General features: G+C 32.3%; 1 protein-coding gene across 1 annotated transcript in view; it reads right to left on the bottom strand.

Annotated features, from left to right (window-relative positions):
- Window positions 1-5,670: 5,670 nt before the first annotated feature.
- LOC129968432 (uncharacterized) overlaps window positions 5,671-17,601 on the bottom strand; it is a 28,476-nt gene continuing 16,545 nt past the window's right edge. Inside the window, exons 7-10 of the mRNA XM_056082289.1 lie at window positions 11,876-11,917; window positions 11,747-11,772; window positions 10,694-10,739; window positions 5,671-5,755 (exon numbers count right to left, since the gene is read on the bottom strand). Of these exons, the coding sequence (XP_055938264.1) occupies window positions 5,682-5,755; window positions 10,694-10,739; window positions 11,747-11,772; window positions 11,876-11,917 (188 nt within the window). The 3' untranslated portion in view covers window positions 5,671-5,681. The remainder of the gene's footprint in view (window positions 5,756-10,693; window positions 10,740-11,746; window positions 11,773-11,875; window positions 11,918-17,601) is intronic.

The raw sequence follows: 17,601 nt of genomic DNA, 5'->3' as shown, positions 1-17,601 counted from the left end.
GTGTTAAAAGGAAACCATATAAATCTCCTAGCAAAAGCACCAATGTAATTTCTCATTTTTAGATTAGGTTCTGAGGTGAACAAACGTATGTCATTGCTTCTGCCCGAGTACAAACCAGGCCCTCTCATGCAAAAATAAATTGAAGTTAAATCCCAAATTTGGTTCTTGTCCGCCACTTATATTAAATCAATACGCAGAGTGTTATTCAAAAACAGAGGGTATAAATGCGAGATTTTAAATTAAAGAGAAGAAATAGAAATGCAGTGCATAACTATATATAAAAATTCGAATATTTATGTAAAATAAAAAATAAATAAATAAAATGTAATGTTTTCTTTAATAATCAAAGGATTTATCGACTGTTGCACTGCAGCATGCATTTCATTGTTATGCTAATATCCGCATCTTTATAAACAGAATTACATCCGATGCAAGAAATTCGTAGAAGATGGTTGAATGTGGAAAGAGATGGTTTCATTCTTGTCATCCTTGCATGCCAGATGGAACTGGCAAGCTTATCGGAACTGCTTTCGAACATACAATGCACAAAAACATACAAAAGCAGAGAAAACACGAGATTTCGAATCTACAGATACGGGGTGTATTTGAAATTTATCTAATCTGCAAAATTAAACTGTTACAACAGTGAATTCAATAATCAGGGACCAGCAATATTTCATCAGGAGAAAAAAAATGGATTTCCGATTTCACTTTGCCGTATAATAAATTGAATTCAGGTTAAATGCATACAATAAAACTTCAAAATCCCCTTTATTCAGTAATGTAACTCATGAGGTTATCTATCAGTTATTGTTAATTAAAAATAAATATTTTAAGTCTATTCCTTTTTTAATAACCCTGTATATTATATATGCATTTTATTTTATTTGAAAGATTGAAGTGAAAAACTTTGTAACTCAAAGCTTAGGGTGGGTGAAAAGTCATGCTGCATTTACTGATACTCGACCCTCCATTTTTACCATTTACCCCCTTAGGGAGATGAGATGATTTAATAGAATTAAAACTTTTTAAATCCTCCGAATATTGTTAATTCATATTGAATTTTATATCTTATATTTTATGTATGAGTATGATAGGATGTTTTTTGAAAATAGTATGTCATTTCTTTATCCCACTTTCAATAAATAATAGATTTTAAGAAAAACTGAGGAGTATTTAGGATTTTAGTAGATGTTTCTTTTCGTTGGCGACACCAGAAAGATTTGAAGAGCATGAAGGAATTTATTATTTGTCATAAATAAGGCGATATCTTATAGTAATAATGTTAATCATTTTTTTTTATCGGTTTCCTTTCGCTTTTCATCAACTGCTCGTGTAAACTTCTGTATCTATTTTTTTCTGTCCTCACATCATCATTTCTAATTTTAACTTTTGAAGTTAAGAAATTCTTTAATGCTTTTTGTAAATAATTAAAAAAATAGAAATAGTCGAATTTAAATATATTATTATACAGTATTAAGTAGGGTTTGACGGTTTTCAAACCCGGTTTTAAAAAACCAGTTTTTTAAAGAAAATTTATCACATTCGAAAACCGGTTTTTAAATTAAGAAAACCGGTTTTAAAAATTCGTATTATTATGTAAAAATTAATTTTGAACTTATTTGATTTGCTATTCATTCTATGTAACGGACAGCAAACATTTTTTCAACGTTGCAAGTTGCGTTGGCCAGTGCTTGTGCACTGCCCAGTTGCGCCTCGAATTCGTCAGTTTATGTTTTTCATGAACATCCCTTTTCACTTTTTTTTCTAGGTGAAACAAAAGTTTGATAAAGTTCATCTCACTTCTCATCGGATGTTTTGTCTATCGGTATGAAGTCGGTGCCAATAGAAACGTCAGCAATTTGACTGGCTCGTTTCGAAGAACGTGTGAATGGAATAAATAATTCCCCGTTTTCTGCTTCCTGATCACAATATTTAATGATATCATTTAAAATTTTCTTCGTACCACTCCTGAAAGCTTTTTTACTACACCAATTGAACTAGCCATATCAATAAGAAATATTCAATTAAAATAAAATTGGAATTTTAAATAAAACACAGGGCGTTAAAATATTCCATATTTTCTTTCGCAACGTTTTAACATAAATTATGTCTTTAGCAAGCATCGGAATTAGATTAAAAAGTGTTTATTTTTTTAAAATTCCTAGAAAATGTATAGATTAGATTATTTTAAATTGCATTAATATTAATAGTTAAAATAATAAAATTGTAAAATAAACTTCGAAAATATTTATTCAATAACTTTAATTTGATTTTTAAATAAAGTTTGAGAAGTTAGTTGGAAGTTCGGGATAATTTCAAAATGTTCGGGATAGACAAGGCAATCTGAAATCATTGTAATAAAATGTTGAGTTGCAAAGGATCATCTACGAGCAATCTACATAATCATTTGAAAGCAGTTCATAAAATAATTGACGGATATAATATAACTGTCTATCCCAAAATAGGGAAAAATATTTTTCCCTATTCAATTTTTTTGGGCAAAAATTCGGAAACCGGCTAAAACCGGTTTTTTTAGAAATATCGAATTTGAAAACCGGTTTTTCAAAAGTCGGTTTTTGTATAAACCCTAGTATTAAGTTATTATTAGAATGTTTTTTTTATTCTCTAGAATTAAAAATGAAATTAAATAACAGTAAAATGATTGTCAATTAAAATTAAACTAAATAACAGTTCAAGAATAGGGATTTCGCAGTGGCCACGTCACGTATTTTTAATGATCACGTATTTTAAATAAGTCTATAAGTAAATGCAGCATTTCTTTACCATAGATTGTATGTTAACTAATTAAACAAATACAAAAATTAGATTACCGAGAGGTGCGATTGAAAGTTTTAAATGGTGAGTGAATGGTTACGAAAGCTCTGGAAGAAGAGTGAGCGAAAGTAACCGAGACTTAAAAGCGCCATGAAAGCAAAACAAGCGAAAATTAAGGAGAGTACCGAAATAAGTGCTTGAAAATTCTATACAGAAATCCGATGGCTTTTAAATGCAGCATGACTTCGTAAAACAGTTGTATATGCTTTTTAATCTTATCGAATTTAATTTTATTCTATAAAATGTAAAAAATGCATATACAAAGGTAATTAAACATTGTTTCGTCATTTGATCTTAATAATCATTAAAACGTTTTCTATTTCAGTTATAATAAAATGGTTAAAAAATTGTGAGCAAACTATATTTTCTGTTATAAATATTATTAAAAACTAGAATTCTGTGAAAATTTTTCATTCGTTAAAAAACGATTTCAAATTTCGACAGTTTATCTTTTTAATAATTCAGGATTGCTCTACGGAAATCTAAAAAAAGTTCTCATTTTTCTGGTTTTCCATTAAATTTTTCAAAAGTTGAATAAAATGAGTATTTTTTTTGTCAGAATTAGCACAGCATGAGATACATGAGTATGAGTTCGGCGCTTACACATTGGACAGTACTCAATGCTTCGAACCCTGAAGTGTAAGTAATTGTCATTTGACTGACGGTATACCGATTCTATTACACAGTCAATTTTTTAAAATGCGGTATTAATATAAGTTTTCATCTACCAATTTAAAGCAGCTTACTTGCAGCGTTGCTATTGTGCCTTGGACATCCTGGTATTTGTGCTTCCAGAATGAAGCCTCGATTTCCAAGGCTTGGATCCTCTAGAATAGCAAAAGATAAGACATCAGAAACATATTAATTTTAAAAAAAATTACAAAGTTTTAAAAATAATTCGTAAATTTCTGGAAATATATCAATTTCAAATTTACATTTAAAATAAAAATTACTACATCTTGTAAAAATGTATGGAAATGGTTCGATATTTCATACTGCTAGAAATCCACAGGAATTAAATTTGCATTCATGCGCAGTTTCATGCAATTGTCTTTTTCATTCAATGAGAGCCGTTTCATTTCTTCTGCAAAGGAGTTTAATAATAATTATTTCAATTCAGAGGAGCGATTCTCGTTGCAGGAAGAATTCAAGAAGTTTTAATCATTCATTAATATCAAATGCATTTTTGTATATGGTTTCACAGTAAACATAAAACTTTTATATTTTTTATTTTATTTATTTTTAGAGATCACACAAATGGCCTCGAGTTTAGTATTTAATCATAATAGTTTCAAATTTAAAAAAAGTTTGAGAGCTTTGCAGAACAGATATAGTGACCTAACTTTCTTTCCAAACTTTCGTATTCGCCATTGGAAGAATATTTGCTCCACGAAATCGGATTTAACTTGCATCAAGTGAACTCTTCAGATCATAATTCAAGTAAAATGAGAATTCCATTTTTATAATGAATTAGAAAATTTTAAGATGACAGAAAATGCTGTTAGCAATTAAAACATCGTCTCGCACTTCCCGTTGCGGTCACTGACGGTTTAATGGACGGGACGATTGAAATTTAAAACGAGAATTTTTTAAATAACAATAAAGAAAATTGTAAACAATGGCTACAATTTTCTTTGCAAAATGGAAAAAGAATTATCTATGAATTGTGAATTTTAAAAAAGTCAGTGGCCCAGTGCTTAATTCGATTGTTACCATATTGAGGCAGGTAAAAATCGGTAAAAGAACCCATTATAAATTAGAAAAAGAATTTCAACGATAGCTACTAAGAAAATAAATTTCTTTTATAATGATAATAAAGATGAAAATGAATATGGAAGATGTAGTGCAGTTTCTTTCCTTTATTACAGAGTGCGAGACATTGGGCGTTCAAGACCAAAGAGACAGGAAGCGATCCATTTTTAGAGATAAATGATCCTATGATTTTTCTTTCCGCGAGAAGTTGATGAAAAATTTTCTCAGCAACTCTTTTTCGAATTTAAGTTATGGGCATTTGATTCGTTATTTGGCTGCAAGAACGTAATATGGAGAAGTGCCATAACAGTCCGATCACAGTTACATTGGTCATTGTCCTTAACAATCCTGATATCAGAAAAAATGTAAATATTTAATATGAAATAACATTTCTTCATCAAAATTAATTTAAAAGTAGTTTAAAAATGATAATTTTAAAGATTAAAACTGCATAAACTAAAATGAGATACGTTATCTACGAAATATATTTAAAATAGTTTTCAACCAAAATAGAAAAAAGGTAAATATCAATGCCATGACAAAATTTTCAAGTACTTTTTTAATAAAAAAATAGCAAATATGAAAGTAAATTAACATATCATTAAATTTCCCATAAATTTTTAAAGATGACAATATATTAAAACCTAATGCCAAAATTTATACCATTTATAGATTTCAATTTTTTTTTTTCATATCTTTACCTTAATCGTTTTTCTTACAGTTCTGTTTATTCTTTTTCGTTTATTCAATTTTCATTTTATGAATACAGGGCTCTTCTTTCTTTCGAATACTAATGAAATTGAATCGATTTGTGGAATTAATTTCTCGTTTTCTCCCTTCTTGAATTATTCGGGAAAATAAAAAATAATCGTCAAATCTGTATTATTATTTGTCTAAAATAATATTTAAAAGTCTGCCGTTTGAGAAAAATTTAGCAAGTATGAATTTTAATAAGATGTGCACGAACCATAACCATATTTTTAAATACTGTTTCTCCAGATCAACAGAAAAAGCTACATTTTATTATGTGATAATCATCCGCTCTAATTACACAAAGAATTCATTTACTTTATTGACGGAATGAAAAAATTTTAGTAAGCAAATTTTAGTGTAAAAAGTTTTATTGCAACATTTATACATACCTGCAACAAATCCGAGTCACCCCCTGGAAAATAAACAAACATTTATAAGTATTTTTTTTAAAAAGCTTTTGAAAATTAAAGAATGACACTAATATACTGGAATTATATAAATATAGGAAAACAATTTCTAAAAGTCAGTAAATGAATGTATTTCCATTAAATGATTTCAGTGAATATTAAATTCCGATAACAAAATTAAAATTATAATTATGTTTTACAACATGCTTTCATCAGTGTACTAAAAAGTACCAAGTACACTAATGAAATTACTCTTATTTTCTGCTTTTAATTTTTTACTTTGTAATTAAATGTTATAAATATTTCGGAATCTTCATTATCAAGTGGCTGATGCATTACATGAAATTTTAATTTGCTAAATTAATTGGTAAATTCTGTAAATTTTAGATAGAATACTGCCATGAAAAATACAAAATTATTACAGATTATAAATATCAGATTTGTAAACCCCAACTCATCAGGAGGCTAAAAAAAATAGAGATTCCAAAATTCTATTGTTATAATCAGAAAAAGGAGAGTTCATTAAAAATAAAGGAGTACAATTTTTCGAATACGTATAATGAATGAGTCATTTTTCTAGGTAAAACTTCTGCACAAACCAACGCCTTGTTCTTAGACTTGAAAAAATTTTACTTATCATTGATTACAAATATTCCGTCTTACCTATGGGATTTGTAAAACGAAAAAGGTGTATTGAATTTATTTCATACTTTTCATTTATAATATATATATATATATATATTCATCGATAAGATGCATATATTCTCTACTCTCTATGTAAGTGCAGCAGTAGCACTTAACATGATTGTAGTGTAGGCTGGTTAAAGTGGCTGCCCGGTAATTCCAGAGCCATCTCGAAGCGACATTAGGAACCAGTGTTCACTCTAAAAACAAGGAAAACTCCATTTCGAAATTGTAAAGTATCATTCATTTAATAAGAAATTTGTGAGCACACTATTGCTTGGAAGACAACGCATGAAATGCGCATTAACACCGTTTTCTTTCACAAGAATTATTGGAATCATTCAGAAATTCAGAGGAACTGACTCGAGACTTTAACGAAAAAATCATGCATTTGAATATTAAAATTAGAATATAAAATAACAATGGTATTCGAATGCGTAACTTTGTGTAATAAGATACTAAGTGCTGAAATAATATCGAAATTGGGCCACAAATAAGCTTTTGCAGTATGTTCCCCTTTGTATTTCCTGTAAAGCTTAAAATAAAAAAAAAATCTACAGGAATGGACATCTTCAACCATCCTGCGTTATTAGAACAGAACTATCAAAATAAAGAGATTCTTGCTGAATGGCATTTTATATTACAGATAAACGTTCAATAATGTTATTATATTCCTGAAGAAACCGCTGTGTTTAAAGAAAGAAAGATTTAGAGAAGAAGTTTTGAAACTTCTTAATTCGTCTTGGCCTATTACTAAATCTAATATTTTTCCAAGTCCCCGGAGTAAAACTTCAATAAATTTTTGATTTCATAAAAACAGTTAATTATTGTCATTTAGGTTAGATTAAACAATAAATATTTCAGGTGGCACAAAAATTTACCGAACAAACTTTAATAAATATGATTAGTTCTGTTTGAGGGTAATCAATGTTTAGGATAGATGAACCATTGATTCCTATTTATTTTCTTAAGGTGTAGAATTAAGATGACATAGTCTCTGCAGTTCTTTTTCTTTATTGATTTTCGAGTGAGACAGCAGCTGCCTATAATTCCACTTGGCGCAACCAAAAAGTAGAAAATTCTCTAAAATTTGACTTTCTATCATTTCTTAAATGACTTGCAAGCGAGCAAGTCAACCCTATTAGTAGAAAATGCCCAACGACGTTATTATGATATCTATGCGATACTGGCGAGTATTCAAAATGTTGGATAACATTGTAAAGATATCGTACAATATCTTCTGCTAATAGGGGAGATCTCCTAGTCCTTTATTATCTCATAATACATTACAACGTTAACTTCAATAAATTTTAAAATCTCTATTCAAATTTTATAATTAAAAGAATGCCAATGAAAGAAGTGTGCTCAACAACAGTTGTATTAACAAGATGTAAATGAGAATCGAAAATAATCCTCATCAACATTGAAATTCATACTCAATTCGAGAGATATACTGTTCGATTAAGACTAGGTTTACTTTACACTGTTTGCAATGTGCTTTTATTCTATCATTTCCTAAAATATTTTTAAATAATTCAAATGAAATTTCGGCCAAATTTACTTTTTTTTTTGTACATATTTTATTTGATATACAGGATGTTCATAGTTAAACGGTCCTATTACAAAGCATACTACAACTATTGTTCAGGAAGTTACGAAATTTAATAGGACCAATGAAAGGATGGGAATTTTATTGATCTAATAATAATTTAGTTCAAAATGTCGTCACCAGAGGACGCTTTAAAATTGCACATTTAGCATTTACGATCAATTCTGAAGTTCTTTACTATAGAAAATGTTTCAAGACGGCAGGCAGCATTTTCATCTACTAATAGAGATCGTAAAATAGTGTTCCACCAGCAATGAGCTCTGGGGATAGAGGTGTCACTTCCACTGCCCTAACAACACCAGGGTTGGCAAGTCTGCTCTATAGAAATGCTAAGAACAAGTCGTGAAATGTCATTTTAACGATTAGATAAAGATGTTTCAAATGCTCCCATAGTCAAAAGCCGCATGGATTGCAATCTAGAGATCAGGGAGGCCACAGATCGCAAAACTGGTGGCTGATGACACGCCTTCAAAAATTACAAAAGAACATCCTAAATCCTACTATCATCCGGCTCAAAAAATCTTTGCGCACTTTTTTCTCCATTCCTAGTTCCAGAATGTCACAACGAAGGTCGCTTATAATCGACATACCCAAGATTTCCCAGTTACCACACGACTCCGTTGCATTTGAGGATTGCAATGAAATCTACAAGATTGAACATGGAGATTCTCAAATTCGGCAGTTGCCAACAGTCATCGAACCCTCCAAATGAAAGCAGGCTTCTTCAATCCAGATGATATTTCAAGGTCATTCTGAAACAACCTCAAAGACAAAAAGAAACTGAAGTATGAACTGATGTCGAGACTTGAAATCGTATGGATGTACCCTGCCGCGCAACATAGCAGTAGAAAAGGCTATCCAATCCTTTTGAAACACGATGGACTTCGTGCTAGCCTGTACTTCAGAAATTGTGCTCTTGCTTTTGGAACATCGAAATAAGCGAACTTCGATATGGTTTCTGCAGGAAAAGGTCCCCCCCCCCTTCTCCAAAATAAACATTAAACGAACTTTTTTCTTTTCAAATTTCAACTCCATTAAAGAATGATTTTCAATGGACATTTTTCGCATCCTATTCCGATTCAGATATTTCAGTAAAGCAACTACTGCTGAATTATCGCTTTGATAAAACAATTCAACTATAAAAAAGAACGTTTATAAATATTTCGGATGAAAATTAATAATCGAAAAGGTTTTCGATCAAGTGAAATTACGATACTTCATTAAAAGACCTAATGCTTCACAGTTGCTTTTGCACGCGAAGATAAATTTCTCAGTGGAAACTCACCTTTTAAGCGAAATCCTCAAAGACACTTTGCTTCTCAAATGTCTTTTTTTTTTCTTGTTAACTATCAAAGTGACTGTATTTTTTAATATAAATTTTATTCGAGAGCAACGAGTTCGATGGCAGTTGCTATCAAAGGTGTACCCTGGGGGGGGGGTTAAGTGTTTATTTATATTCCCTTTAGAGTTTGTATAATTCAATGAATATGAACTCGAGTGACCTATGGATTAAAAAAAGTGGCGAGATCTAATTGAATAATGGATCTTAAATGTGTAATTCCTAAAATAATACCGTCTGGCTGCTAAATTGATTTTTTTTATTCGATCAAATAAATTACCGTCTCTTTCATGTAATGCACAACAGTTTATTATTTTCTTTAAAAAAAAACTTCGTTTGTAGTCAATAACAAAATCTTGTCACTTAATTAAAGACACTTGCTATTTCATATATTTGCAGAGATAGAATTTTATAATAGATGTTCCACTTATTTGTGTAGATCTAGCGATCTGAAATTTTACACGCTTGTGCATTTACGAGAACTATGATAATTACCTTAAGACTAAGAAGTAGAAGATAGGAAAACTTTTAACCGCATTAAAATAAATATGTTTAAAAGATAAAATCAAATTTATTTATATTGCAGTTTTTCTGCAGGTCATTCTATAAACAAGACGTCACATAAAATCTTGCAAATCCCAAAAAACAGGTTAGAAACGAAGCAGAAAATCAAAGCACGCCTTATTATTGTGGAGACATACAATTTTGTTTGGAAAAAAACTGGTCTTGAGTGTGTTTGGTATCACGATAACTCGTTATACCAAAATTATATTTTAATAAATTTTTTGCTTAAAAATTTTTGTTCGTTTCATTTATTATATCGCTGGAAAGTTGTCTGCCTGCCCAACGACTTGATAATTAAATATTCCTATAAAAGATAAGTTTCAAACTTGGCATATGGTTTAAAAAAAAAAAAAACCAAATTTATGAATCAGTGTTAGTTTTTGAAATGTAATGCCAAAGAGTCAACTGTCTACACTGTTGCGCACGTAAAGCTTTTAATAAAAATGTACATAAATGGATCTTGATACGTGGCCTTGACACCCAAATCCTATCTATCGGAGTTCCCACAAGATGAGCGAAAAGATGGGGATAGGAAATACATATTTTATTTCCGTCTCGAAATGGAATGCAAAGCATGCGACGAAGTCGACAAGAAATATTCCCACTATTTTGCTTCCTTTTAAGCAACTGGCGAACGTTACAAGACGTTTTTGCAGTTTTAACTACTTTGCAATAAAAAATTAAACCATTTCTGAAATAAAGGACATCTAGTTGAAACTTTGTATCGCTAAAAACAAGGACACTTACGCAGAGGTGGCCGTTGCTCTGGAACAGCAGAAATGGGATCTGGCAGCTGAAAAAAAAATAAAGATTTAGTTGATTGAAATTAACACATGAACACAAATCTATACATAGTATACGATGAACTCTCCTGAAAGCGTCTGTATGTTTGAACTCGAAAAACAGTTAACTGATATTGGAGATATTTGTACCATTTTGTAGGGCATTTATTGGGGAAGGTTTTAGTATATTGAAGTCCATGGGAAACTAACTTTATGTGGCACTTTCTAGATTACATCCAATTACGTTATATTCAATGATTTCTTTTTAAAAATAAATTTTATGACGACATCCATACTTTGAAACGACCCCTGTGCATCAAGTTTCAATTATTATAAAATTTTTCACACAAATCATTCATTACTTTTTATATCGATTAAAAAATGAAAAATTGCAATTTTAGTTTGTGCAATATTTTACATACTTTTCAAGAACTAAAAGGAATTAAGGAAATAAATATTTATAAAATATCAAAATGTAATGTTCATGGATTAATTGAAACATATTTATTCATTTCCTATATAAAATACTAAACATTTGCCTTTTTTTTTTTTTTTTTTTTTGCAGTAGCAGCACGATATTTTTTTTTTAAATCCAAGATTCATGGCAGTGGCTCAAAAATTAAGAAACTTTGCTCCGAATGTTCACTGCACCCATGAATTTCGAATAAAAGAATTAAAGGAATGCTTCTCCATGATGCATTCCCTTTCTCAAAGGGATTTCTCCCTTTTGCTTATTATGAGTTAGTTCATTGTGTTTTATGCGTCATCCTTTGAACTCTGTTATTAAATTCCATGTATAAAAGCAGTTTATCCTTTTTCTATGTAACAAGACAAAGCAAGCAACGTTTCAGATTTCTTTTTAATTATTTTGATTGTTTTCCATTAGCAGTACCGATCTTAGAAGCTGAACAAGCTCGAATTTAAAAAATACTGTATGTATAAGATATTTTGCAAACTGCCTTTTCATTTTATAAATGGCTGAAACAAAAATATACGGAAGAAAATAAAGCATAGTTACCTGGTCCAGAATCTCCTGTAGTGTTCCTGCAAAAGAGGACAATTTTTAAAAATCGTACTCGCTAAATTTGAGAACAAAAATGAATTGACAATAAAACAAATGAATTGACAAACAAATGAATATGCTTACTTGTGGCTCCCACTACAGGAGGTGACTCTGTGGCTGGGGCATCTAAAATAACAAAATCTTTGAGAATATGCAACAACTACAACAAAAAAAGAATTTTCACAGGAGAATTCTCCCTTAAGAAAGTAGTTATCTTATTAGAAAATAAAGTAGCATCAATAAAGAATCCGATTCAAATTGTAAAGGGACACTAAAAAACGTTTTCTGAAAATTTATTCTGATCGTTCACGTCCATTTATAATATTTATACAAATTATTCGTAAAAATATTTGGTTTTTCAGAATTGAAAAGGAAGTTTTTTGATACACTAACTGGTATTTTCAAAGATAGTAATGGCGTTTATACATTAATAAAATAATAGGATCAGACATTTACTGCTAAAGAAAAAGAATCTTATCAAACAATTACTTATACGCTCGATAAAAAAAAAAATTGTTAATTGTTAAGTTTGAAAGCTTATTTAATCCATGGTTCATTTTTGCTGTGCAACTGTATGAAAAGAAAGAGCTTCATAGGATAGTCCTGTATCATTTCACAGTTATGCACAATAGACATATACTATTTATATCCATTTGATTTTAAATCAATTTAAAATTTGCAACTTGGATCACTCGGTGATTTTGATGTTATAACTGAATGATATTTCATACCTCTATTTGTATATTATTTGTATTTAATTTAATTAACTTGTTACTAAGCTTCATTTAAACTGATATAACTGCATTATATTTTGATGCTTTATTTTAATCTCAAATCTGTTGCATGAGCATAGCTGCAAGCTTGGGGTGATTATTTTTTCCACTAATACATATGTACATATAAACCATATTGACTGATTATTTGTATTAAAATAATTACACAATTATTAAATTTCCTTATTATTTCTAATATGTAGTTCTGTTTTACTATAAATATCCAATTTTTTTATGCCGTGAATAACATTAAATAATCATTGTTAATGAAATAGTGAAACTAAAACGTATGTTTTATTGAAAATGTTAAAATTTTATAAATGTTCAAGTAATAATTGCACGTTTTTATATATTTTAATTTAAATCTAAAAAGAAACTAACATATAATGTAAAAATCAGTAAATGTTAAAGGAAAAAAGATGTTATCTTGACATTCAGACAAAAGTTTCATCCATAAACATTTATTAATGATTTACAATGTGCTCATAACCTAAAAAATAACGTTTTCGTAAAAATTTCGAATATTTGTATTAATTTGTATTAAAGCCAATACATTTAAGATTCCAAAACGGTTTAACTTTTGTTTCTGCAATTTTTAGAAGCAAAGTTACTGGCAGAATTAAAACCAAAAACAAAATTTTTAAAAACTGATTTTAAGTTATAGAAATATTAAAAATGTGACCAAACAGCAGTTTGAGTTATTTATGCTAAAGAACTGTCATTTAACCTTAATTTACTTTGCAATTATCCTGTTACGTTACAATCAGTATCTTACTTTTGCAAAACAATGTTTACCATACAGGACAGTTTTCCTTTACGATGCTCCTCTAAAGAAAAAACTTGCAATCTCACTACTTAATTACAGATTATATATATATAATTGGCATACAGATTGGTAGTTTTTGTACATTTTTGTAGATTCATACAATTTTTCTTATTAATATAACTTTATATCATAATACATTCTTTTTTCTTATCAAAGTATTTGAACATGTACTGGAAAATTAAGAGTTTTTAGATAAATAATTAAAATGTTACTTAAAGAAGTATAACCATTTTTAATTAATGCAAAAAACAAAGTAAAAAACTAAACACGATTTAAAATCAACACATTCAGTTACTGATGTTAAGAAAAAGAAACCATTATGTACGAAGCCAGTATGCTTAGTCTTCAAAGAATGATAATCTAAAAACAAGAAGAAAAAAATTCAGGAAATGAGCGGACCCAATATCGGGAAGCAAAATGGTGCTCAACAGTTTTTGAGTATGCTAAGATTTGCGATATGGAACCAAGAAAGGTATTCTTTCTTTAAAATTCTCCCCAGTCATACGACTCATGTTGGGTACGATTATTTCTAGAAACTAGAAACTAGAGATTAGCTCCCTCCATTTATACCCCTCAGGGGCTCACCTACTAAAGGTGAGTACGGGTGTCCCAATCCCGAGGTGCCCAGGGATCTTTACTCCCTTTACGTTTTATTCTGCACTACGTCTTCTGCTGTCTCCTTTTTTCTTCTTTCCCTCGAGGGTAGGCGAGGGAGCTCTCCACGAGAAGCTGTCGCCGCTCTGTTTGCTTCTTGCTTCTCATGGACAGCAAATACCCCCACGTGTTTGACGTGCGTGGCGACCCATTAGACGGGTGATGCACTGTGGTCCCCGGTGTATCAATCGGCTGGTTGCTGGCCACCTGAGTGGTTAGTTAGCTAGGGATCAAGCGAAGGGGCTACTCCTTGGGCTTGGCGTTAAGGGTGGTCACTGTCCCCGGGGGTAGCTCCCAGCGTATAGGTACCGATTAGCACTAGGGTAAGTACCGAGGTTGGAAATATCCAGAGCCGGTGGCTGCCTTCCCTTGTTGGGCCCCGTGGTGGGCGGTGCCGTCGGGCCCGAATCTTTAGCAATGTCATATGGGCAAACCTAAATCTGCTCCCTTCGGTGGGCAACAAAAGTCAGTAAACTCTTTCATCGCACATTTCGATAAATTTTTCATAATCAAACGTAAATCTACAAATGATGAAACATTTCACAATGTGTCACCATTCCTTGTTGAAAAGGCCATTTCAGGAGCTCTTGGTTCAGTCACTTCAACACGTAAACTTCGTTCTGGAGACTTGCTTGTGGAGGTCGATTCCCGCAAGCAGGCTCAGGAGATACTCAAATTGACATCTCTTTCAACAATTGCTGTCAGTGTTAGTCCTCACACAACACTAAATACCTCAAAGGGTGTTATAACATGCGGCGAATTATTTAACGATACATTAGAAAAAATCACTCATGAATTGAAGCCCGAAGGAGTGACACATGTGCGCCGTATATCTATTCGGCGAGATGGGCAACTTCTTCCGACTAAACATTTTATCCTCACTTTTAACAGACCTAAATTGCCAGAACGCGTCAAAGTCGGCTATATGAAATTGGCCGTAAGACCATACATTCCAAATCCTCTCCGCTGTTTCCAGTGTCAACGATTTGGACACTCGAAATCTAACTGCCGCGGGACACTCACTTGCGCCCGCTGTGCAGAGAAAGGTCACGATAGCCAGCAATGCTCCGCTGAAGAAAAATGCGTGAACTGCAAGGGCAATCATTCATCCTTTTCTCGATCTTGCGAACGATGGATATTGGAGAAACAAATCGTCTCTGTGAAATTTAAAGAGGATATACCATAGCCTGAGGCTAGACGTAAAGTCATTGCTCAGACACCCACACCTGGATTAACCTATGCTTCAGCTGCAAAAAAACAATTTTGCATAAATTGTTCCTGTACCAATTGTGCAAAGAATTCTGGTCAGACCAAACTCCCCGAAAACCCATCCGATTCTGATTCTGAGAATTCAATAACAAATGTCGAAGAATCTGGAAAAAAAGATACATCCAGACCTAAATCAAAAGCTAACAATTCTCTGAAACTGAGGCTTTCCAAACGTGGCCTTTCTGAAAAAGATATACCACCAGTCTTAAAAAAATCATCTTTGAATAGCTCTGTCGCTCTGGGACTTGCGAGTCAGGGCATTGTCCATAAGGATTTGTCATCCATTTTTGGTGGCAGGCCCAAAAGTCCCGACCTCATTGCATTGCATCCATCAGAAGAAGAGGATGAAGATGTGAAAATGAGTTGTGATTTATCATCAACTCAACCTAACGTTCCTACAACTTCTCAAGCGGCAAACTTTTCTTAATGGGTTTTATCCTGTCTTGGAACTGTCGTGGCATTCGGTCGAAATTATTTGAAATCAGAACCATTCTGAATGAATTTCATCCTGCTTGTTTCTGTCTTCAAGAAACTTTCTTGAGGCCAAATATCCCCCTAAAATTACGAGGTTACAATACTGTGCGGAAAGACGCCGATAACCAATCCCATAATTCTGGGGGCGTCTGCATTTTAACGTCCAATTCCGTTCCTAGCACACCTCTCACACTTCATACTGATTTACAGGCTGTGGCAGTTCAAGTGCATCTACGAACACTTGTTACAGTTTGTTGTATTTATTTGCCACCCAATGCTTCAGTCAGACAGCAAGATCTTGATAAGTTAGTGGATCAACTCCCTGCACCATTTATTTTACTCGGGGATTTTAATGGCCATAGTACCTTGTGGGGTTCTGTTAGTACAAATTCCCGTGGGCTACAAATCGAACGGTTTATCACAAATAATTGCCTATGCCTGCTCAATAATGAAGAAAAAACGTACTTTCACCAACCCAAGCGTACTTTCCATAGTTTAGATCTTGCCATATGTTCGCCAGTGCTTTTGCCGGTTCTAAATTTTGCAGTTAAAAATGATCTGCATGATAGTGATCATTTTCCAATTGTAGTTTCCCAAGCTGATAGTGGTAGTGTTATTCAAAGTCCACCTCAATTTTTATTCCAGCGAGCGGATTGGACTGGTTTCACTCAACGAGCAAAAATTACTGAAACTATGATTAACAATGCAGATATCTCGACAGCAGTACAGTGCGTCGTCGACTGCATTATTAAAGCCGCAAACAAAAGTATCCCTAAGTGTTCACCCCGTATACGGAAATTCCGCAGAGCATGGTGGAATCAATCTTGCCATGACAGTTACAAGAAACAGAAGCATCTTTGGAATAAATTTCGCAGGTATCCCACTACGGAAAACCTTGTCGCATTTAAGAGAGCTAAAGCTTATGCACGCCGAATTCGACGGATTAGTCAGAGGGAATCATGGATGAAATACGTTTCATCTATCACATATTCTACGTCTAGTAAAAAATTATGGAGAAAAGTCAAAGCAGCCAATGGAATTTACCCTGAATTTTCACTTCCTGTGTTGAAATCAGGAAATGTAATATCTTCCTCACCTCTGGAAGTTGCTAATATGCTCGGGCGAGCATTTGAAAAAGTCTCCGCTTTTGATTCTTATAGTCCTACATTTCTAGCGACTAAGAATCGAGCGGAAGAAAATTGTTTGAATTTCACGACCCGCAGATATCTTGCATATAATAGTCCTTTTAGGCTGCTTGAGTTAAAAAAAGCTTTGTCTCAGACCCATGATACTAGCCCAGGTCCTGATGGAATCACTTATAATATGCTTCGCCATCTGGATGAAGTCTCACTGTTCAATTTGTTAAAACTGTTTAACAGAATATGGATTGAACAAAAGTTTCCATCAAAATGGCATGAGGCTATAGTGATTCCAATCCTTAAACCCGGAAAAGATCCTGCCAACCCTCTGAATTATAGGCCAATCGTTCTGACTAGTTGTATGTGCAAAACTCTCGAGCGTATGGTCAATGCCCGACTAATGTTTGAATTGGAGAAACATGGATATATTTCGCCGTTACAGAGTGGCTTCCGACGAGGACGCTCAACTTTTGATAACATCGTCCTTCTGGAAACAGAAATTCGAAATGCCTTTGTTCGCAGGAACCACCTTGTGTCTATCTTTTTCGACATTGAAAAGGCCTATGACCGAACGTGGCGTTATGGTATTCTTCATAAACTTTTTAATTTGGATTTTAGAGGAAATCTTCCAATTTTTATTCGGAACTTTTTAACATCTCGAATTTTTCGTGTACG

This window comes from Argiope bruennichi, chromosome 5 (genome assembly GCF_947563725.1).
Source record: "Argiope bruennichi chromosome 5, qqArgBrue1.1, whole genome shotgun sequence".
In the NCBI taxonomy this organism is placed as follows: domain Eukaryota; kingdom Metazoa; phylum Arthropoda; class Arachnida; order Araneae; family Araneidae; genus Argiope; species Argiope bruennichi.
Note: the sequence above shows the minus strand (reverse complement) of the source record. Positions and strands in the feature narration are given on the sequence as shown.